At 38.7% G+C, this 23,474-nt stretch overlaps 1 protein-coding gene across 1 annotated transcript; it reads right to left on the bottom strand.

The window, feature by feature from the left end:
- Window positions 1-1,452: 1,452 nt before the first annotated feature.
- On the bottom strand, window positions 1,453-23,374 carry LOC125465883 (ras-related protein Rab-11B). Its single transcript, XM_048559833.2, has 5 exons — window positions 23,224-23,374; window positions 6,997-7,192; window positions 5,931-6,124; window positions 3,807-3,887; window positions 1,453-2,856 (listed from the first exon to the last, which is right to left on the bottom strand). Exons 1-5 carry the CDS (start codon window positions 23,261-23,263, stop codon window positions 2,711-2,713), a joined length of 657 nt encoding a protein of 218 aa, XP_048415790.1. The 5' UTR covers window positions 23,264-23,374; the 3' UTR covers window positions 1,453-2,710.
- Window positions 23,375-23,474: the final 100 nt, after the last annotated feature.

Raw genomic sequence — 23,474 nt, 5'->3', positions numbered from 1 at the left:
TTTAAAAATCCACACTTCTATAACCTACTTAACTTGAATCTCAAGCTGAACAAAAATTTAAGGCTCTAAACAGTACTGCAGTTTACTTAACTGCACTTTGAAATTGCCTAGCCACTCAGCTGTACTCAGGAAGGTGGGATACCATCATAAATGGAGGATGATTAGGGATGGACAATAAATGCTGGCCATGTCAGTAACAGCCACATCCTGTGAGGAAAGCTAAAAGAGCTATTTGACTGTTCCCCATATTTTCAAATTTCCAAAGTAATTGAATCAGGAATATCTTCTTTAGATCAGCACTTTTGCAAATGCAGCAGAGAAGGGAATGAATGTATGCAATCTTCTTGCATTGCACTGGAGCTGCATCATCCAGAGAAGTGGGGAGTATCCCACAGTCCTGAATCATTTCTTTGTGGAGAAACCAGCTGAGTCACTTGCTGCAAAGTTTCCAGTTGCTCATCTGCTGATGTAGCTACAGTACTTAACAGGGTCATCATAAGTTTCTGGTAATGGTGAGCCCAGAATGTCGATAGGACGGGAATTCAATGACGGCTGTCCCACTGGACGTCAAAGGGAAATGTTTAGATTCTGTCTTCTCCTGGCAACTGGCAGTTTTGTCCTCAAAAAAAGTTTTGTCACTTACCCCAGACCTAACTGCTTCAGTATGAGGAGCCATGAACGTTGTTGACATTATGCAAATCAGCAGAGCTGAACATCCCCACTTTGAAGGTCATTGATAAAAACAGCTGAAGCACCTGTGTCACTCTTTGAGGAGCACGTACAGTGATAATGACTGACCTCCAACAAGCATAAACATCTTGCTTGGTGTTTGGTATGATTCCAAACAAAAGGAGAGATTTCCCAGATTCCCCTGGATGACATTGCACTTGGGCTCTTTCCTGCCACACTTGGGTCAAATGGTACCAAGATATAACATTGAGCTTTCTCCTCATTAAGTTAAGCAAGGCTCTCAAGGTCAGCAGGTTAACTGATTTAATTTGAATGTATTCAGTTAATTTTACTTACTTAATAACAGATAGCCAGACATTTCATAACAGATGTTGGAACCTGAGCTCAATGCATTTCACTGCATTTATGTATCATTCTGTCACCACCTCAAACTGAACAGCCTAATTGAAAGTACAATGTGCAGATTTTGGTATCCACAATATCTGTCTGTATTTTTTTTTTGGGGGGGGGTTGTTGATCTGGTGTGGACCCAAGCATTTTTTTTTGAAACTGTAGGAGGTTACCTGAACGAGCATAGAGGCAAAAATTCATTGATGTGCATTTTGTTTCTTTTGCCCCTAGCCTGAAATTCAAAACTAAAAAAAGGGATATGCCCTGTTTGTAGGGGAACCAGTTTGTTTTAAGCTGAAAGCATTACATTGCAATTACCTCAAATTCATGCAATCCAATATTAATGGCACAGCAGAAGGAATCACACAGTAAAAGATTTGGCAACAAGTTTATCCACCATATATAATTACCATGCACAATCAAGTGACAATACATATTTACAAAATGGATTGCACTTAATGGAATGGAGGAACCATCAGTGACAAGGAAATAACAGAGTGCTCCAAATAATTTTAACAGCCATTGTTCCAGTGTATCAGTCATAGGCAAAAAATCCTTAAGGTCAGCAGGGATGAGGGAAAAGAAAATGAGAACTGGATGGACAGCAACACATTTCTTGATTTAACTCAAGATCAAAAAAAGCAAAAAAAGAAAAAGCAAGGAAGCAAAAAAGTAATCCCCTTCAGGAAACTCTCCAAGTCAGAAATAAGCAATGAGATTCCAAACCTAATCTGTTAGCTAAGGCTTGCTGTGCTCAATAATTTCATCCTGGTTAGGAGGCATTGAAGACAGAATCTGAATAAAACAAGTTAGTACAAAAACAAAAACACACAATTTTAAAAGTCTGCCTAAGTTCAGTTCCAAGCAGAATTATCCTTTTCCCTGCAAGTTACATATTCGTTCAACTGCTAATAACGGTTCCCCCAACCAAGTGACCATGAAAAACGCCCAAGTGACCAAGTAAAGTGAAGGTAGCACTGCTGACACTTAGTGTGGATATTTACATGCTTCAGGAATGTGTCAGGTTTGAATGCACTAAGCTGTTAACTAGTAAATGCAAAGCAGCACTGCAGTTTTAGTATCTACATTAAGACGCAGCAAATAGGCTATAATTAAATAGTTATAGATGATAGATCTCACTACTGGGTTGCTGAAAAGGGAAATATGGTTTTCCTCTGAAAACACTTCAAAGCATGAGATATAAATACTTTTGACAGGATATAAAGGCCTCAGTAGCATTATAAAAAGATGTTCTACACAGTTGAAATATGGTGGGATCTTGACCTTTCCATACAGGAACTCTCAATTACAGAAGCATAAATATGCACAAGCCCAAACTCTTGAAAGATGTAAAAGGGTGATGTGTTCTTGTCTTTTAAAAAAAAAGTTATGTACATAAAGTATTGCTCCACTTAGTCTTGAGTGTTCATAATTACAGGTAAAGGAAAAAGAGGGGCACATGCAGTTCAATCACATTAAAAAGGGATGCTCGAAATGCAGAAGTGATTCAGCTCTACTGCTACAACTCATTAGAAAGGATTTCATTAGTCACAGGACACTGGACAAAAGCATTCACAACACACTACAATGCACAGGCAGAAGTAGGGATTAGAGGGGCTGCTGAAGCAGGTCACATATTCTGGCAACACTGCAGTTTATTTGATTTCTGCCCATCAGTCGTTGGGGGTACACTGATGTCTACCACATTGTTACCAGGTGATTCATCGTGAGCTGATCGATCAGAAATCTGCTTCTGTGAAACTATGCGGTAAATTTCTGGTGGAAAGGAAAAAGAAAGTTATAGGCAAAATGCATCTGCACCATATTTGAAAAAGCAATTCAGTGTTTTTGCAGCCATGTTGCATGACGTTTAAGACTTATTATTTCATTGCTTGGAAGAATGCTAAAATGTCAATTGTGGCAATTCAAGAAACATTTTACTCTAATCAAGCTTCTTACCCCTGAAGGATGGCACACACTGAGGATGACAACAGCTCTGCTCCATTCTGTGTAACTATAGTGAGACACAAGTAATCTGCAGGAAGAATTCCTATCTACAAGTGGGCAGAGCAGTGAATGGCTTCACTTCAAGTTCATTGATGACAGTGACATGCCCAACTTCCAAAACAGTGGACTTGAAAATTTAATGAAGTAATTTACATTCTACATAGTTCAGAACTGGGATTGGAGGCAGCTGTTGAAAGTAGCGAAATTTGCCCTGCATCTAGAGGCAGTATACCAGACTTGAAATAGCTCAATACTGACATGTGATACAGACTGCAGAAAAACTTGCACATATGCAGTCCTGAAGAATACAGCAAAATTGAAAAAGCTCATTTATACTTTTTCACAAATCTAATGCTCTAAAGCAGTTTACAGTTAAAGTTTCAACTGAAGAAATGGACTGCAGTAATGTAGGGGAAAAACAGCATCATGCATATAGCTAACACAAACTGCTTTCTGACAAATTCATCTCAATTCACCTTTAATAGTGGTTAGGTAAATAATTTAAAAAGGATGCGTAATTAAGGATTTAATTTATTTAAAGTGACTTGGAAAGCAGAGATGTCCATGAATCTCAGTTTTAGTTGAATCTGAGCTGATGAAACAGAGCTAATTCCTTCAATATCTTGCTCTGTTAAAACAGTACTACTAAGTGTTGCAGACTAATTCCAAGCACCACGATCGGCAGTTTCTCCCATAGCTTTTAAATTTTATTACATTACCTGTCAGAATGTTCTTAAATGCTTCTTCTACATTCGTCGAATCCAGTGCAGATGTTTCAATAAATGAGAGATTGTTCTTTTCTGAAATACGAAAAAGGGAGACTTCAGGTTCTACAACAACCCAGCACTATTCAAGCAACCATATATCATTTTGACTCAACTATTTGTATATTTGGGGTTACATTCATGAAAATGAAAACTCAGTACAGGAATGCTCATGCTTTGTATTAGATGCTGAGCTTAATTCCACATCCTGGCCATAACCAAGGTCCTTATGAAATACCCATTTATCTCCCTTTCAAAATTTCTGAAATCAGTTTAGGTAATACATGCCAGATCCTGACTGAAACTAAACATCCTTTTAAATATTCAACTTATTAATTAGAATGAAATTTTTCTGTATGATCAAAACCATTCATCTTACAAGAACAACCATACCTTTTCGATCTCTCCTCATAGCTAATGCTTTAAATTCCATGCGCTCATGTTTTGTGATCATTATCACTGCCCTGCCACATATGATTTGTAACTGCATTCCAAATTTCCCTGCTCTTCTACACTTTTCAAACATTGTCATTTTGCAGTATATTCTCTTTCCATTTTAGTCCTCGCACAGGCCAGCACTTCAAAATTTCCACATTTAATATCATGTGCCCATTTCACCATTTTAAGTACATAACCTGCCTTATCATTATAGATTTTTTTTAAAAAGTGTTTACTACTTGCAAAGCTTGAATTAAATTACTCCCTAGAGTTGGAAAGTAAAGGCAGTGCTATTACTTCTACAAACCATCCTTCAGTCTGAAAAATATTTAGTCCAGGCCACCCTTTTCTGCAGCATCAAGAAACACTTTCACAATAGTCTGAAAAGTTGGTGATGTACACAAACTTGTAGTTAACTGGAAGTGAATTAGCAAAATATGGTTAAAACACTGGAACTAGATACCACTCAAATCCAACAGCTACATACCTGCCTTGTTCATCTGGAAATGGTTACAAAGACATTCACAGTTAAAACCACTGAGCAGAGAGCCCACTCTCCTGGCTTTTCAAAATAATTCCCTTCTCAGCCTTCAACTTTGAGCACTTTTTAAATCATCTAGCCAATCTCAAGACAAAAGCACACAGCAGTAGCAGATATTATTCTCTTTTAAGGCATCACTCACAATCCATAATACAAAATATCCAGGCCTCCCTGGATAGTCAGTCAACCAGGAGTGCGAATCCTTCCAGACTTGATCACCTTTGGCTAAAGCCAGTAGAAACAATTATGGGACATCTGCATCTGAATTTTTGTCCCTGTTGAAATCAGCAGGCTCTATACCAATTTAGGACCCATGGCTCAAGCTGCAACATCCAAAGATCTTACTGTGGTAAACTGCCATATGGCTATTCAAAAGAATACCAAAATTTTTAGTATGGTACCACATTAAGTTTTGATTGGAAAATAAATGTTGGATTGAAGTATTCATTCATTGACACCAACCACAAATGTATGATAAAGTGAGGAAGTGTGCTAATTTCTGCAACAATTGCCTTAGTTGAAATCAAAGATGACTTTGTGCATGCACTGACATTCTTTATTATACTATGCAATCAAGTTAAATGAGAAAACACAAGTAGATTAACATTATAAACTGAACTCAACCAAGGCTTTAAAAGGCCTACATGAGTTAGCTAATTTTTAAATAGTTCAGTAGGGTGCTAGCTGTTAACATACTTTTCTCATTTCAAATTTGAACAGGAATACCGTTTCAGAAGGAAAAGAAATGATTCACTAGTCCCTCTACCAAGTGCCTACTCGTCATGAGTCTAGGAAGAGGATGGGTTAATGCTACTAGATGCTACTATTGTACACCCCAGCTCTCCAATTATTGTCGAGATATTCATTTCACGCGTGCATGTGGGAGAGTGTGCATGTGCAAAACAGCAAGTTCACAAAAAAAAACAGATGCTGCACTGTTTTAATTTCAAGGTCTAACACGGTATCCTGTTTGAGTGCTGACTTTTTACAATTGGCCAGTGATACCATTAGATTTGACATTACCGTAATTTCATATAGGCCAAAACTTTTAAAGTAACACTTAAAACACCGATTATAACCAGCTATTATACAATACCTACCAGCAAAAGCCCGTGCTTCATCAGTTGGTACTGCTCTCAGATGACGGAGGTCACTCTTGTTGCCAACCAGCATAATGACTATATTGTTATCAGCATGGTCACGCAACTCCTTTAGCCACCGCTCAACGTTCTCATATGTTAGGTGTTTGGCGATATCGTAAACAAGCAGAGCACCGACAGCCCCACGGTAGTACCTGAGAGAGCACACAATCCAGACTGTATATCAATCCTTACTTTTGCAGGATGTATCTTTTGTTTCTCTTGTGAAAGACAAGGTCTCTGACTGGAGTATATGTCAGCACTCAAATTTCTTTATTAGGAAACATTTATAATCCAGCTGAAAGCTCAATAACTATTCAGTGACTTTCTCCTCTTTGTGGAGAATGTGGAAAAAAGTCAAAATAGCAGTCTTGAAAAAGTGGACCAACAGACAAGTCCCCACTCCAACTAAGTGGCAAGCCAGAGGAGCCAAGGTCACCATGCTCCTCTGGTCTAAACAATTATTTTAGCAATTATATATGTTATCGCTCCTTTTCAACATTCACATTTCACTCTTGGAAACAGTTTCCATCATTTACTTAGCCATTTTCATTAAGATCACTGTTCACCCAAGGTTTTTTGCATTAAGAATTTTTTCTACCTCTTTCCAACTTTGACCATTTAACTCCATGAGGCTAATTTCAAAGTGAAAGTATACCAAACTTTGAGGACTCTTGTGGTAGTGGGAACACTTAGAGCTAGAGGGCTGTGTTCAACTCCCACCTGCTACAGAGACAAACAATCTGAACAGCATGTTTAAAAAAAAATTCTACAGAATTTGTTAGAAGAACTCTTGTGGTGTAGTGATAGGTTCCCCACCTCTGGGCTGACAGGGTCAGGTTCAAGTCTCACGTGCACCAAGTGAGATAGTGTATCAAATGGGTCAATTAAAAAGAGATCTCTTGACTTTGTTTAGGCATCTTTCAGTTCTGAATATACAAAACCATACAGCGGTCTCAAAAAACTCATGCACCTATTATTTCCCAGTATTATTTCTACAAATTAGCTAGATTAATAACATACTTACGCTGAAGTGATAGCACGATATCGCTCCTGTCCAGCTGTGTCCCAGATCTGGGCCTTAATTGTCTTTCCATCGACCTGGATACTCCTGGTGGCAAACTCCACTCCAATGGTGCTCTTACTCTCCAGATTAAATTCGTTACGTGTAAATCTGGATAGGAGATTGCTCTTTCCAACCCCAGAGTCTCCAATCAGTACAACTAGAAGAGATCAATTGTATTATACAGGTAATTGTGGTGGTTCAAAGCAAAAAAGTTAGAACAGTTGTTTGCCAAAATAGGCGGCAGAAGGGCCTGTAGGTAGAAAAAAAACTTCCCATGGTACAGTTTATTTACAGTACAAGACATTCTCTTCCTGATGAGGAATTAGTGTACAAAGTCAACAATTACAAAGATGATTAGGGAATCTATACATCTGACTTGTGTGTATGTGTTCACAAACCATTTATACTAAACCCAAGACAACCAACTTGTTTTTGTGTATCTCGTAATATCTCAAGATGCTTTACAGCAGTGTGAAGTAAATAGTTACATAGCAACTGAAAGCTTAATAAGCTTGGTTATGCGGAGCATTATAGAGGGAAAAAGAGTGGCAGAGAAGCTACCCTTTGTGAACTGAGCTATTTAGATGGCGCATGACACTTCTCCAGCAAAGACACAAAGGAAAGTTCCCAGGTTATGAATCTGGTAGAACATGTGGGGGTGCTGGTGTTGGACTGGAATGGACAAGGTCAGAAGTCATGACACCAGGCTATAGTCCAACAGGTTTATTTGAAATCACAAGCTTTCATAGCACGGCTCTTTCATCAGGTGACTTCACAAGATTCGAACAAGGCAAAGTTTTGGTGGTCAGTTTCACTTTGAGACATCCAAGGTTAGAGCTTTTCAACCTGATGCTATTAAAAAAATTAATGGAATTAACGAGAGGGATAGCCAGTATCAAGTAGACTGTAAACAGAATGCAGGCCATCACACAACCTTGCTTTACCCCAGTCTGTATTTTTAAAAGGTGTCTATTTCAGATTTCCTAGTGATGAAGCTACAGTTGTTTCATGAGCCATGTGTCGAATTGAGAAGCTTCTTAGACTTCAAAATTTTGAGTACACAGTCTCAGTCAAATGCTTTTGTAATCTCAAAAATGAATGCAGTGGTCTATTTCTGGTAGATGTCAATTTTTCTCAAACATCACATCAGGGCATTCCTCAGGAAGTGTAAAGTGACTGTCATGCGGATCTATTCAGATTACCAATCGATGGTGGTTTACCACTAGACTAGAATTGGTTCAATTGAAAGTGAGTGTGGTTCATGTGGAATGAATTTCCAGTAGGAACAGTGGATGTGGGTACAGTTGCAATGTTTAAGAGACATTTAAATGAGCACAAGAAAGAAATGTTTGGTGAGGTATGGGCCAAGTACAGGCAGGTAAGACTAGTTTAGTTTGGGATAATGGTCAGCATGGACTGTTTCCTGAAGCTTCAAGTTTCTGCGCTACATGGCTATGACTTTGAATTTTTCTTTATTATAGCAGAGATCTCTTCAGTTTATTCCCAAAGAGCTTTCAACTGTCTTTTCAGACAAGACAGACTGCCCACTCCTGCACTTGAGGGGTATATTTTCATGTAATGTCATTATTCATACTCCAGTTACTGCTCTCATTGATACACCAAGGCGTGAGGCCTAGGGGGGAGACTGCATCAACTGCTACTGTGGATTCACTGTTTAGAGGTTTAAAATGTTTACTCCATTACTGATGATACAAAACGGTAAAGATTTTGTCCATTTGGTCTCGATTATTAAATGACAATGGCTTTAAAGTACAAAAAAGCTTTGCATGTCTTGGCAGTTAGCACACTGTTGGATCTCTTGGACGCTTGTGCTCACCACACGTCGTCTCCCTTTGGATGCAAACCTTGGGCAGATGGAAAGCAGCTTTTTGGCTTGAGACTTTGGGCTGTTCTGCCAGGCAAAAGAAGCTGCTCGTTTTTGTTTCATGAAAACAAATACTTCAACATTTTCATCAGACTAATCCTGGTGCCAAAAAGGCTAAACGCAATGATTTTTCAGCTAATACAGCTGACTTTATTGGTTCCCAATTGAGACAGGTGGGTGTAGATCTTCCAGAATAATTGAAGAATTTCCACTTAATTAAGCTGACACATAGAACATTTGCCTCTTGGGCCTTGCACTGTCTTAGAGCTTTAGTTTTTTTTTAAAATTCACTACTGGTATGTGGGCGCTGCTGGCTGTCTAGCATTTATTGTCCCTCACTAGGTACCCTTGAAGAGGTAGCGAGTTGCCTTTCAGAAGCGCTGCAGCCGAACCCACATTGCTGTTTGGGAGGGATTCCAAGATTTTGACCAAGCTACACAGTGAAGTAGCAGCAAAACATTTAAATTATAGGTGGTGTTCCCAAGTATTTGCTGCCCTTGTTCTTCTAGTGGTTATAGATTTGGAAGGTTAGCCAATTACCAAGTCAAACAAATTGATTTGTCCAGAACAGTGGCCTGTATGGATTGAGTGATAGATACGCTATATCTTGAACAAACCATTACATAACTTAGGAGGTGATCACGTGAAGGTATTTGCCCTGCAAGTTACGACTATTATAATTATGCTATGCTGAGCTCATCGACTGGAGGAGGACAATTTACTGTGGAGCTTAAGCAACAAGGTGGGAAAGCCAAAGGAAAGTGTCAATCCTTGCGTGTCCCAGAAGGTTTCCTGCCCCCGCCTTCTTTTGCAAAGACAATGCGACATCGTGGCCAGAAGAAAACTCTTTCACTCCATCAGAATCAAATTAGGGGCATGAGTTCTGAAGACTGTAGCACATTACAACTGGCTTATTGGTGAAGTACCTGATATTTGTATAAATGGGAAGTTGTTGCGACCCACTGAAAACTACATTGCTTATTTCAAAAGCAAGTCCATAAAACACTCAAACATTGCACTGGCTGGAAAGTTACTTTTCATTCTCAGCCCCCCAACTGTACTTCCTATACATCCATGACAGCATTGCCGAATTCCAAATGAACACCAACCACAAGTATGCTGACAAGACAACCGGTTTAAGTCTGATATCAAACAATGACAAGTCAGAATAGACAAAGGAGACAGAAGGCTGGGTGACTGGTACAGTAAGAACAACCTCTCTCTCAATGTCAGCAAAAAATTGATCACTGACTTCAAATTAAAAAAAGAACATGTCCCCATCTACATTAGTGCTGAGATTGAGAGGGTGCACAGCATCAAGTTCCTAGGAGCAACAACCACCTGTTCTGGACTTCCCAGGTAGATGTGACAGTCAAGGTGGTGCAACACCGCTTTATCCTCAGGCAGCTCAGAAAATTTGACACTTCCGCAAGGGCCTTCACCAACGTTTACAGATGCACTACTGAAAGCAAATTGGATGGGTGCACAGCAGCCTAGTACAGCAAATGCTCTGCCCAGGATCATAAGAAACTACACAAGTTACCATCCACATCCAATACAATCAAGGAAGCCAACCTTCCACCCAATAACTCCACTTACACTGCCTTTGGCTGCAGAAAGGCTGCCAGAGACCCAACGCACACCAGCAATGCTCTCCAACAATCCCTTCTGATAGGCAGGAAATACAGAAGCTTGAACACACCAGCAGATTCAAGAATAGCTTCTTGCTTGTTGTTTAGGTTGATGAATGGACACTAGCTTCAAATAATGCTGATCTCGCCTATCGCACACCCCATGCAATGTAACTGGTATGCCTCTGCCTAGTTTTTCTTCTCCCCATGATCTGTACGTCTTTACTCACTATGACCTTCCCTTACTGCTTGCAAACATAACAACAAATCAAATACTAAAATCGGTTTCCTCAGCTATCCCTCCTCAGGAGTGTGTCAATTTGGAGTAGATAGCTTGCCTAATTGAACTGCACGTCTTCTTTCTGTATGGTCACTCAAGATTATTCAAGAGCTTTCTAACATTCCTAGGTGCAAAATTTAGAAGTTTATTTCTTCAGTCATAAACTGGTAACTCTGCCGAGTGTGGTTCCACAAACAGAAAAGGTGAGGCAGTCTCTCTTTAAGACACCTTTCTAGCCCCTATATTTAGGTGAACAAATGGATGCCTGACAGGGTCAACTTGATGACAGTTACAGCTGCCCAAAAGCACCAATGCCCTAACACAGGCGTCTGATAGCCTTTTTTTCTTGGCTAGGGACTTCCAGGTCCCCAGCCCTGCCTCACACAGGGCAGGGTGTCAATCCTGGTGGAATCCTGACTTCATTTCATTCAGGGACATTACGGCACTATCACTGCCCACACAACCCTGACAGGTGATACTCAGAATTTAACAGTGGTCTGAACAGGACAAGCAGGACAATCTTGACACTACTATCTTGTTTTGCTTTTACAGACAGTGACTTTTGTCTGTTCTGCTGCAGACTTTTGGACTATACTTTACTCTGGCACCTCTCCCCTGTCCTGCTTTCATGGGTGACCTAATTAGGAGGCAAGGAGTTCCCAAACAAAGTCTCGTCAGAAGAAACAAGCTTCCCACTGCCACAAAATGGCAATCCACGGACAAGGGTTTACATTTCTAGATTTATCATTCCTAGTTTAATGTTTTAAGAATTTCACTACATTGAGTTGGAAGAGGATTTCTTGTATTATAAAATTACGAAAGTGGATACACAATACTTCCAGGTCAAATGCCTCAACTTTTATGAGAGTGCACTGAAGCTATTTCATTTACGATAATATGAATCAGTTAATCTGTTGATAACGAACTCAATGAAAGGTGAAACAAATTAAGCAGATGTACACCAAGATGCTGAGCAAAGGTCAATTTCTTCAGGCTAGCTGGTTATAACTGCAACTTAAATGGGCATAAACTTTAAACCAGTGATATTAGATTGCTGACAGCAGCTTTCAGTGATAAACTGGTGATGAAATTAAAGATGGAAACCCTATAAATTGTATGAAACTTTGAGGCATGTATAGCCATCATAACAGTATTTCCTTTTACTCATGCATTGACAGCAGCCAATCCAGAGGAGGCAACAGTACTGTAAGAAACAGTTTTAAATTCAGCTTTATATTGTATTCAGCTCGGATGTAGATCATTGAATGCTCATTTAAAAGTGACTAGCACAGATTACATCAATAGCACACCCTGCCACAATTGGACCCTCACTGAGTGGCTAAGAAATCAGAAAATAGAAAAATTAGCAATAAACAAAATAAACTTACCCAATTAGATTTACAAGTTAGAGATAATAGGAACTGCCGATGCTGGGGAGTTGGCAAATAAACAGTGTGGAGCTGACTGACCCAAAACGTCAGCTTTCCTGCTCCTCTGATGCTGCTTGGTCTGCTGCGTTCAGTCAGCTCACACCGTTTTATCTCCAAGTTAATTCTGTTGTGCAAGAATTAATTTCGGACACCTTTTGAAAGGTCAGCTTCTTTAATGTTTCTATCTATCCAATAACCATAAGTTTAGTTGCTTCGAATGGGAAGATGTTGCATAATTGTTAAATCTATTACAGCTGGTATTGGATAGAGTCAGTCAGTCATTGAAGAGCTTTTTTTAAATATATAAAAAAAACCAAAAGGCTCAATTCAGAATGACGCTAGGGAAATGGAAGAAAAAATCTGGAAACGGCACAGGAGTTGGATAAATACTTTGTATCAGTCTTCACAGTACAAGACACTAAAAACCTTCCAAACACCAAATAATTAAATGGTCAAAGGGAGGAAAAAACATAAGTATCACTACAGAAAAAGGGTGCTGGGGAACTAATTAGGCTAAAAACCGATAAGTCCCCTGGATCTGAGATAATGGGAACTGCAGATGCTGGAGAATCCAAGGTAACAAAGTGTGGAGCTGGACGAACACAGCAGGCCAAGCAGCATCTCAGAAGCACAGAAGCTGACATTGCGGGCCTAAACCCTTCATCGGAAAGATCCTTTTCTGATGAAGGGTCTAGGCCCAAAATGTCAGCTTCTGTGCTCTTAAGATGCTGCTTGGCCTGCTGTGTTCATCCAGCTCCACACTTTGTTACCTTGAAGTCCCCTGGATCTGATGGGATGTATTCTAGGACCTTGAAGGAAGTAGCCGGGGCGCGAGAGAGCACGCGCCGGTAGTGATCTTCCAGGAATCCTTAGATTCTGCAAAAGTCTCAGGAGAATGGAAAACTGTCAATGTAACACCTTCAGTTAAAAAGGGAAGGAGACAAAAAGGTAATTAGAGGCTAATTACCTTAATCTGTTGTTGGGAAAGTGTTAAAGACTATTACAAAGGATGTAATAGCAAGGTGTTCAGAAGTTTGAGAGCTTTGGTTTAACCAGAACTGTTGATAAGCCAAAAATTATATACCTCAAATACTTTTTAAAATACAATTTTGCCATATAATCATGATCTCCAAGTAGACAGTTGAGGATGTGAGAAGGCTCTCTGCCAATAAGTTTTATTTAAGGTAAAATTGCATTATTTACAAAATCACAAATAAAGTATAACATCCCTGCATAATGATTTTATTACTTAAATGTGTGGTTTTTACATAGATTATGCAGACCTCTTGATCAAGTGGAACGTTTGATCAACTGGCACACTCCTGGTCCCATGGGTGCTAGTTAATAAAAGGTCTGCTTAAATATACAGAAAGAGTCAGCATGGCTTCATAAAAGAAGCATCGTGCCTGACACATTTACTGGAATTCTTTGAGATGGTAACAAGCAGGATAGCTAAAAGGGGAAGCAAGCAATGGTTGGAACATATTTCAGTTTCAAGGTGCTGCTAAAGGTACCACACATAGCATTTCAGCTTCAATAGAGAATTGGCTGACTATTAGATGACAGACAGGACAAGCAGGGGGTATTTCTGGGATGACAACCTGTAACAAGTACAATGCAGCTTAGATCCATGCTGGGGCAAGTTATTTACAATTTATTAAGGGCTTAGATGAGGAAAGCGATTACACTATAGTCAAGAAATTAGGTGGGAAGGCAAGCATTGAAGACAGTTTACAGAGAATTAGATGGTTGAGTGTTTGGGGCAGGGGGGGAACTGCCAGATGGAATATAATATGGGGATGAGGTTATGAATTGGAGGGAATAATCCAAAATTTGAATATTATTCAAATAGAGAAAGATTGTAGACAGCTACTGCAGAAGGAATTAAGAGTCCTTGTGAACGAATCACCAAAAACTAAACAGCTGAATTCAGGTTGTGGGGAAAGAAATGGAATGTTTGCCTTTAAAAGGGAATAGAATATGAAAGTAGGGAAGCTGACACCAGGTGTGACAGGACTGTCTTATAGGGAGCAGTCAAGTAAGATGGGCCTGTATTTATTGCAAATTAGCAGAAAGTCAATATTAACAACAGATACAATTTTTTTTGTGGGGGGGCAGGGTGGCTTGATAACTTACAGGCAAAGAAGTTGTCTCTTTTTTGGGAGAGTCCAGGAGCAGAGGACATGATTTCAGAAGAAGGCATCATCTATTTAAGAGAGATAAGGAGGAATTTCTTCTTTGAAACAGTAGTAAATTCTTTACTGCAGAGGGCTCGCAAAGCTGAGTCATAATTAACAGATAGGGTTTTAATCAGCAAAGGAATCAAGGTTATGGGGGAAAGCAGGAAACCCAAGTTTAGGGCTAGTGGACAGGAGATATCTATAAGATGTTGTTTATAGAGACCTGCTGATGGCCTTTGATCAAGTTCCACTTGACAGACTTAACTAAGGTAGAAGTCCACAGAATTGAGGGCAAATTGCTGACATGATTGTTAAAAATTGGTTGAGGGGCATGCAACACAAAGTAGGTCAGTAGTCATGTTTATATTCCTACTGGTCCATGGCAAGATGTGCTCTGTGGTGTTCAACAAGGATGTGTCTGGGCTTCAATTATTCAGGTTAATAAATTATGTCATATTGTATGACCAAATCTAGACACAACTAAGTTAGGTAGCATTGTAGATGACAGCATAAAATTACAAAGGGATATTGATAGCTTAGCAAATGGGCAAAACCATGGCAGATGGAATTTAATGTAAACAAATGTACCCATTTTGAACTGAACACAGACTCAGGGTATTTTCTGGATGGCATGAAGTCACATACAGTGGATGTCCAAAGAGTTGAGATCTAAGAGGCGTAGATCTTTAAAACATCACAAATAGATGCAGAAAATAAATCAAGAAAGTTAATGCAATGCTGGGCTTTACACCTGTAAGACTGCAGCTTTACAAAATCCTGGTTAGACTTGGAGTACTGAGTGCAGATCTGGGCACCACGCCTTAGAGGGAGTACAAGAATGGTAACTGTAGTTCAGGGATTAAGTTATATAAATTAAACCTGTTTTCTCTAGAATTTAAGGCCCAAAAAAAGGGGAGATCTGATCACAGACAATGTATTAACAGGGGAAAAAAGAGACAGGGTAGATAAGAATAAACACTTACACTTGTAGTGGATTCTATAACTAAGCACACAGTCTGAAAATTAGAACCAGAGCATTCAGGAGATGTTATAAAGCACTTCAGCACACTAAAAGGGTGGTACATTGTGGAACTCTTCCACAAGTGTAAATAGATGTTACATCAATTGTTAACTTAAAAACTGAGACATTAATTTTGAAAAGTATCATGGTATGTAGGCCAAAGGTAGATCTATGGAGTTAGAGATTAGCCATGATAGTAGAGCAGACTATGATTAAATGATCTACTTCCTATGTAGTATGGCAACTGTTATTAAAGCAATTCAGATTGGCATTAATCTGAAAATAATTTCCATAGTTTCAAAGCTCTGTAGTTTTCAAAAAGAATACCCTAGATTAGTCAACTGATCACAACTATTAGTGACAGCACAGGGATTAAAGTTAGCACCAAAAAAATGCACAAAGTAACTCCACTTTTTGTTTTTAAAAATGTTCCATCCTTCTAAATGCTTACTTGGCAAACTGGCCATTACTTTTAAGATTCCTGAAAACAAATTTTGTCTGGTCATTTGGCTACCAAGGAAAGTATCCAATTCAAAGATATTCTGAGTATGCATTTTTCAACAGGTTACTGAGGGTAATAGTGTTGTCAAATTAAATAAACCAAGAGTTTAGTTTTTACTTAGTGTAATACCTAGCAACAAAACAGAAATAAAGTCAGAACTTTGTTAAATTTCTGTGCTGAGGGGGAGCAGGGTCAAGACTGCACACAGCACCAGCAGTTTACAACGCAAGGCCAGTTATAGGTAGCTGAACAAAAATTCATTTCTCTATGATGAGCAAAAGGGCAAGTCAGTCATCTTGTTATATACAAAAGCATCCTTTCAGTTGTATGATAAATGGTGACGAAACTCTAATGTAAACTCACCGAATTGATCACTTCACTTGATGACTGTAGATGGGGACTTTAATACAGACAGAAAATCTGAACTGCAATCGTGTCGAGTCTTCCCTTTTCCGTTCCAAGAATATTTGGAATATTTAGGCAGGTAAACCAACACAGGGCATTAAATACAGTCAATTTAAAGTCAACTATTAGGACAAATTTGGGTGTTACATCCTGATCTTCTATTCTAGCTTTCACTTATTTGCAACATTGTAAACATTCCAATCTGTAGGTTAGATCATAAACACAAGCTTTTGACTTTAATATTTTAATGACTTAGTTCAAAGTTAGTGAATTACATTTCAAGAATCCGACTAAGTTATTTTACCCATTAGTTGATAGTGTATCTGTACTTCTCTTGAACATAATGCCCATTAATTCATCTAGGCACAATGTGTGATGCCACCCTGTGTTATTCACAGATTACTGCTTGCGCCTGGGTACAGAGGAATGTATGGTGCATGAACAGTTTAAAGTTCAAATTAAAGTCCATCTTCAAAAATTCTGAAGAAGTGACTTTCAGGCTTACATTAGCTAATCCTGCGTTTATACAGTGTACTTTGGTTGACACTGGATTATGAGTAATTGATTAAGAGCAATTCATGAGTTTCCAATTTGAAAATCAAGTTAGTTGGATAGAAAAAAGTAAATTGACAACTAAATTATTCCTCAGGGTGAAACAAATATTCACCACTCCATTTGATCATCACTATTCTGAAATTGCACACAACGTCCATAGCTGGCATAGAGCAGAGTCATTATGATAATCAAAAAATCTACCCAAGTAATGAACATGGTCCATGGAACTCAAACTGTCAACCACAATTATGAAAGGAATTTAAAACTGCTTAAAGAGAACATTACAAAATTCCACTGGTGACAGGAACAGTTTGTGTAGAAACAGGCCATATTACTCATTGGCCTTTATTATTGTTACAAGTCAGAAAACAGTTACTACTATCTTATGCCATAAGTCTCTATGGATAGCTGAATGCTCAATATATTTAGATACCCATTTAAACTGGTACATCTCCACACGTTGTTAAAGTTGGTAAAACTTTCCAATTACATATCCCTGTTTCTACTTTATAATTTAGCCATGGAAAGACGCAACACTGCAATCACACCTTCCTGACAGTGAAATTGCTGCCATACCAGTACATAGTCAGAACTATTATGGAAACAATTTAAATAAAAAAATTCTTTAAAATTAGATTTGTAGTTTTTAAATTGGGGTTGAATTACTGAAAAGGGTATGAACTCTGATCCATTATTCCTCTTTAGCTTAGCTTCACCAAAAGGCTACATTGCCTCATGGCTTCCCACAAGATCAACTAGAAGCTTAATGTTTAGGGGTCACAATATAGCCTGGTAAAATTACTTGATCAAACAAAACCTCCCTCAAATAGTTCTGCATTCACTTGAAAAAGGCAGATTTGGCCTCAGTTTACAATTGGGAAAAAAAGGAACCTCAGACAAAATATGCGATCAGTACTACACAAAAACATCAATTCAAATAATATGCTTACATCATTGGGTGGAGCTTGAACACAACATTCACACTTAAAACGAGAATGCTATCATTGAGCCAAAGTAAGTTTTGAAAATCAAATCACAGACCAGACAGAAGTGTGGAAGAAAACAGAATGCTGAAGTGTTAGACAGTATACAAAGTTAAAGGATTAAGATGGTAAGAGATAAAATTTGCTAAAAGATGTTGCAAAAAGATCTCAACTCCACACAGCAAACTAATAGTGACACATATGTGATGCTTTACCAGAAGCAAAAATAAAAGTACATTTTACTGTATTACCCCAAGACTATTCTATTAGGCTCCTGGCTCATCTTCCATCTCACACCAGGCAAAAACAGGCGGTGATCCAAAAAAAACCACTGCACACGTCCAAACTTGCGTTAAATTCCATTCATCTGTGGTTACCATACTGGCTTCTGATCCAGCAGTTCCTCGACTTGATAATTCTCACTCGTTTTCAAATCCTTCCCTGGCCACCCCTCTTCACCCCAGTAAATCTCTATGATCTTTGTTCCTTCTAGCACAAACTTTTTATATATCCTCAAATTGTAAATATTCCAACACTAGCAGTTCTGCTGCTGCAAAAAGTCAAAGCTGGGGAATTCCCACCTGCCCTCCTTTAAGACACTTCTTCGTCTAAGCTTTTGGTCTTCCGCCCCAATACCTCATCTGATTCAATATTAAATTGTCTGATTTTGGCTGGTGACATTTTATGACTCAGAAGGTCAAAAACAGTGAAGTAAAAAAATGTTGAGATGTAGGTTTGCAGTATAACGTTATTACATGGTAACTTGGATTTTAAAGATGGAGGAAGTATTTGAGTTTACAATTCTATGAAGGTGATTTTCTTTGAAACAAAGCTTAGCAAGTAGTTGAATAGATAATTGAATAATTATCTAAACACAACTTTCACAAGGAAACATGACTTGAATTAAAGATTTAAACAGCAACCCCAAAAAAGTTAACTCAATGTTTACAAAACTTTTATGACATACACAAAAACAGTAGACCAAGGGCCATGAGTAAGTTGAGGTCACAAGATAAATCACTTTAGCAGAAGGGTAGGTTTTTTTTAAATTGTAGAAATTTCTAGGTGGTTAGAATTGGAAGCAAGTACCTGGCCAGAGCTTCATAAACATTTTCAGCTGCCTCAACAATCCAGAACAAAGCTTGGGAAGAGCTCGTGGAGTTATAAATTTGAGAGTTAAGCAGTGGTGCTACTTCAGTGGAACCAAGTGACTGAAGGATATAGGTGGAGTGAGGGTGGTTTTTGTGTGCTGTTTTATGTTAAGATCTTTCTAAATGAACTTTGACCTTTTTCTTAAGATAAAGAACTTAGTTTTAGAAGGATATTGATAGCCTCATATGAATATGTTCAGTGACTGAACACTACAGTAACCAAACTACAAGAGGAAAAACTTACAATCAAGCCACGTTTCACCAAAATTTGACTTGTCTAATATTACCAGCTGAGATCATGAAGTACAAATGTTCGTACAATTATTTGTAGGTGATCAAATTTTGCATTCTACAGTGCCACATCCTCACTGAAAACAGATAGCCTTCATGAATGTCACTCGCTACACCCTTATGCCTTTTGGAAGACTTTAACGGTGCAGTGAAACTTCATTCAGTACTTCTACTCCAAACAGCACTGATCACCAAAGTGCCATTGATGTTTTTCGCACCAAAAGGAAGTGAAATTGGATAATACAAGTATAGAGTGAATTATATATTTGCTTCCCCTCAATAATCTATTCCTTACTGCCTAATCCATGTTCATTCTCAGGCCACACTGTCTTGATGCCCAGGAACACTGACAAGTGACCCAACCATTATAAGTGATAGATTGGTAAACAGAAGACAAAAAACTGATGTAGTAAAATCCTTATATACAAGGTTCAGGCATGTTTCAATTGTTTCTTACACACGATTGAGCAGACATGACATGCAAAAGTGCAGGTGAATCTTTGTTTGGGAATATTAGTTTAAGTTTCAATGTGAAGAAACCTTTGCCTATCTATGCAAATATTTAATTTAACATTTGTATTTGGAGCTAGAATAGACAATGGACAATAGCTTAATGGACAAGTGATCTTCCACTTTAAATTTTAACCCTTCTTTGAAGGAGCAATTATGACCAAAATATCAAAAAAACTGAAGAAATATGATTCTTCCATTGAATGGCAGATAAATCCACCCTTTTTCAAACGGATATGATTGAGCAATTATGTTTTTAAGCTGGAATATAAAACAACCATCTTGATTCAACTAGCAGATCTTCTTAATCCTCAATTTGACGTCTCAAACTACATAAAAATGAAATAATCCCAAAGTAAATTTGTCAGAACAGAGAAGCAACATAAATGCATTACAATCCAGAGCCACAGTTTTGAATCATCTTTTACAGATATAGCTGGTAACATAGAAGGGCTCAATAAATAGGTTAGCTGCTATCCGGATAAAATAAAATGCCGAACACGCAAGATTCCATTCAACAACCCTACAAAACTGAGTAATGAATCCACATCTGACAGCACCTGTGCAGTGAAGCAAGAGTTAACATTTTGGGTCGACTGAGGGAAGGTCACTCGACCCAAAACGTTAACTGATTTCTCTTCACAGACGTTGTCAGTCTTGTTAACCTCTTCCAGCCAATTCTGTTTTTGTTTCTGATTTACAGCATCTGCAGTTCTTTCAACTTTATTTAACAAAGAATGCATGTCGTGCCCTTAACTTCCCTGTACAGAAACATAAAGAATATTTGAGGTTGGTAATGCAAATTGAAGCAGAGGAATGAAATTAAAAGCATGTGTAAAGTTATACACTGCCTGCACACAATTATTCAACAGTCAAATACCCAGTCACAATCCTAATGTATGGCAGAGCAGGCTTGAGCAATACAGCCTAGCCCATTCTTATTTCTTATAGCTTTACTAGTTTTCAAACTTCAATTTACTAGTTGAGACTGGGTTTAGTTAACATGATATGTAAATCAAAAAGCAATTGACAAATGGATGTGTGAGTTTGCTCGCTGAGCTGGAAGGTTCGTTTTCAGATGTTTCATCACCATTCTAGGTAACATCAGTGAGCCTCCGAAGCGTTGGTGTTATGTCCCGCTTTCTATTTATCTGGTTAGGTTTCCTTGGGTTGGTGATGTCATTTCCTGTTCTTTTTCTCAGGGGATGGTAGATTGATTTGGAGTCAAATCAATGTGTTTGTTGATGGAGTTCCAGTTGGAATGCCATGCTTCTAGGAATTCTCGTGCATGTCTCTGTTTGGTTAGTCCTAGGTTGGATGCAAGCCAAACAGAGACATGCACGAGAATTCCTAGAAGCATGGCATTCCAACTGGAACTCCACCAACAAACACATTGATTTGACTCCAAATCAATCTACCATCCCCTGAGAAAGAGAACAGGAAATGACATCACCAACCCAAGGAAACCTAACCAGATAAATAGAAAGCGGGACATAACACCAGCGCTTCGTCGGAGGCTCACTGATGATGTTACCTAGAATGGTGACTGAAAACTAACCTTCCAGCTCAGCGAGCAAACTCACATCCAGAACCTCAACCTGAGCTACAAATCTTCTCAAAACTCACTAGCAATTGACAAATATTTAGAGTCAGAATCAGTGGTCCTACAACACAGAAAAAGGCCCTTTGGCCCATCAAGTCTTTGCCAATCAAATACAACCACCTAACTAGCCTAATTCAATTCTACAGCAGTTGGCCTTATGCGCCTTGGCACCAATGACATTCATCTAAATAATTAATGTTACAAGGGGTTTGTGTCTCTACCACCCTTACAGGGTGAGTTCTAGATTCCTACCACTCTACATGGTAAGATTTTTCTTACAACTGTTCTAAATTTTGCTTCTTACCTCAAATTTATATCTTTCTTCATTTATCCCTCAAAAGGAGAGTACTTCCATGTCCATCCCATTTATCTATACATCACAATCATGTTCTTTGTTAGTGTCCAAGGAAAACAACCCCACGTCTAACTTCCCCAGCCCAGACAACATCCTAGCATATTTCTGCACCTTATCCAGTGCAATCACATCCCCCCTACAAAATGGAATGCAGACTTGTACACTTTATCTGTGACCTAACCAACTTTTTTAAAAAGTTGGTCTTCAAACTCAAATTTACAACAGCTTTGAAGCTGAAAGGCACTTCATGAAAGCATATTCAGACAAAAGTTTAGATCAAAACACTGAAGGGACTATCCAAATATGGGTAAATTTCCACCCAAACCCCACAACATGCAGGCAGGTAGATAACATGCCTGTGACCTTGTAAGTTGTGATTAAAAAAAAGTACTCACTTTACATGTTAAATATCAATATTAGATGAAAAAAAGTTTAATCCCTTACTACCTATTTTTCAACTTTCACCATTTCTTTCCCACTAAAGGACAGAATAACAGGCACTTGTAGATCAAGAGTCTCATTTTTGAGGCAGCGTGGGAAAGAGAAAGTTGAAATGAGGGTGAAAACCAGCAATAAACCAGAAGATCAGCAACATGGAAGACAACTGATGTCACAGGTATATTTGGTGCACTGCTAACAATAAAAAATACAACTTTAAGCCAATAAGCCTTATTGTGGTCATACAATTCACTTTATACCCAGCATCTTAAATCAGTCAACAGTGATGCATACCACCAGCGGTAAAATATTCCCTTCAAGCCTAAGACGCTGAGAAACAAAAACATTGGTACTAATGTTTTTCGCAATTTACGCACTTTGGGGCAGTCAACTGAAATTTTCGTGTAAATAAATAAGATGATTGCAGTGGCGGAAAAAAAGTGCTTTTGATCTTTACGTATAAAATACAAAGGAAAGCTCATATGCGTTTTGCAAAGTGCATGAAGCTATTTCCAGTAAACACAAAGAAAATTAACAATGCCTGTAACTAAAAATAATAGATTCTAGTTAGCAGAAGTAAAAATTAAGTGCAGAAAGACGACAAAAAGTTTCACTGTGCAGCTAAATGGACAGGCAGTATTAGCTAGATTAAACCTACAGATCATGTAAGGGTAATAGATGGGGATTAATGTTATTGCAGACGATAGCTTTTTTTGGGTGGCTTCTTTCTCGATTCCAGCTCCTGCCATTACTACCTATGAAGCTCCTCCAGACTTTCTGGTATCAAGTTGACTAAACATCGATAAGAAAGAGAAAAAGAAACTTATCGGGCCACAGCGGAGAAGTTTTTGTCCCTGCCCTCCTTAACCAGGTTAAAGGCGTAAAGCCTAAGGCCTACATCTTATCACAATTATATGCGAAACAAGACAAATGTATTTCAACCCCAAAACAGATGGTCATTGCCTTACCTTTAAAGAGATAATCATACTCATCATCTCTAGTTCCCATTTTACCCTCAATATAACCGGTTTCTGCCGGAGCGCAACCTGCAACGACCGCAAAGATATCCTTCCTTTTTTTCGGCACAGGCACAAGCCCTGCCCCTACACGATAACCGGAAACTACAACTAACCCGCCCACCGCCTCACCCACTAATTGACAGCTCAGTGGCCAATAATAAAGCGGCGTGGGTACCACAGACCATAGAGATTCCATCACT

This window comes from Stegostoma tigrinum, chromosome 30 (genome assembly GCF_030684315.1).
Source record: "Stegostoma tigrinum isolate sSteTig4 chromosome 30, sSteTig4.hap1, whole genome shotgun sequence".
Lineage (NCBI taxonomy): Eukaryota > Metazoa > Chordata > Chondrichthyes > Orectolobiformes > Stegostomatidae > Stegostoma > Stegostoma tigrinum.
The sequence above is the reverse complement of the archived record's forward strand: the minus strand, read 5'-3'. Positions and strand labels throughout refer to the sequence as shown.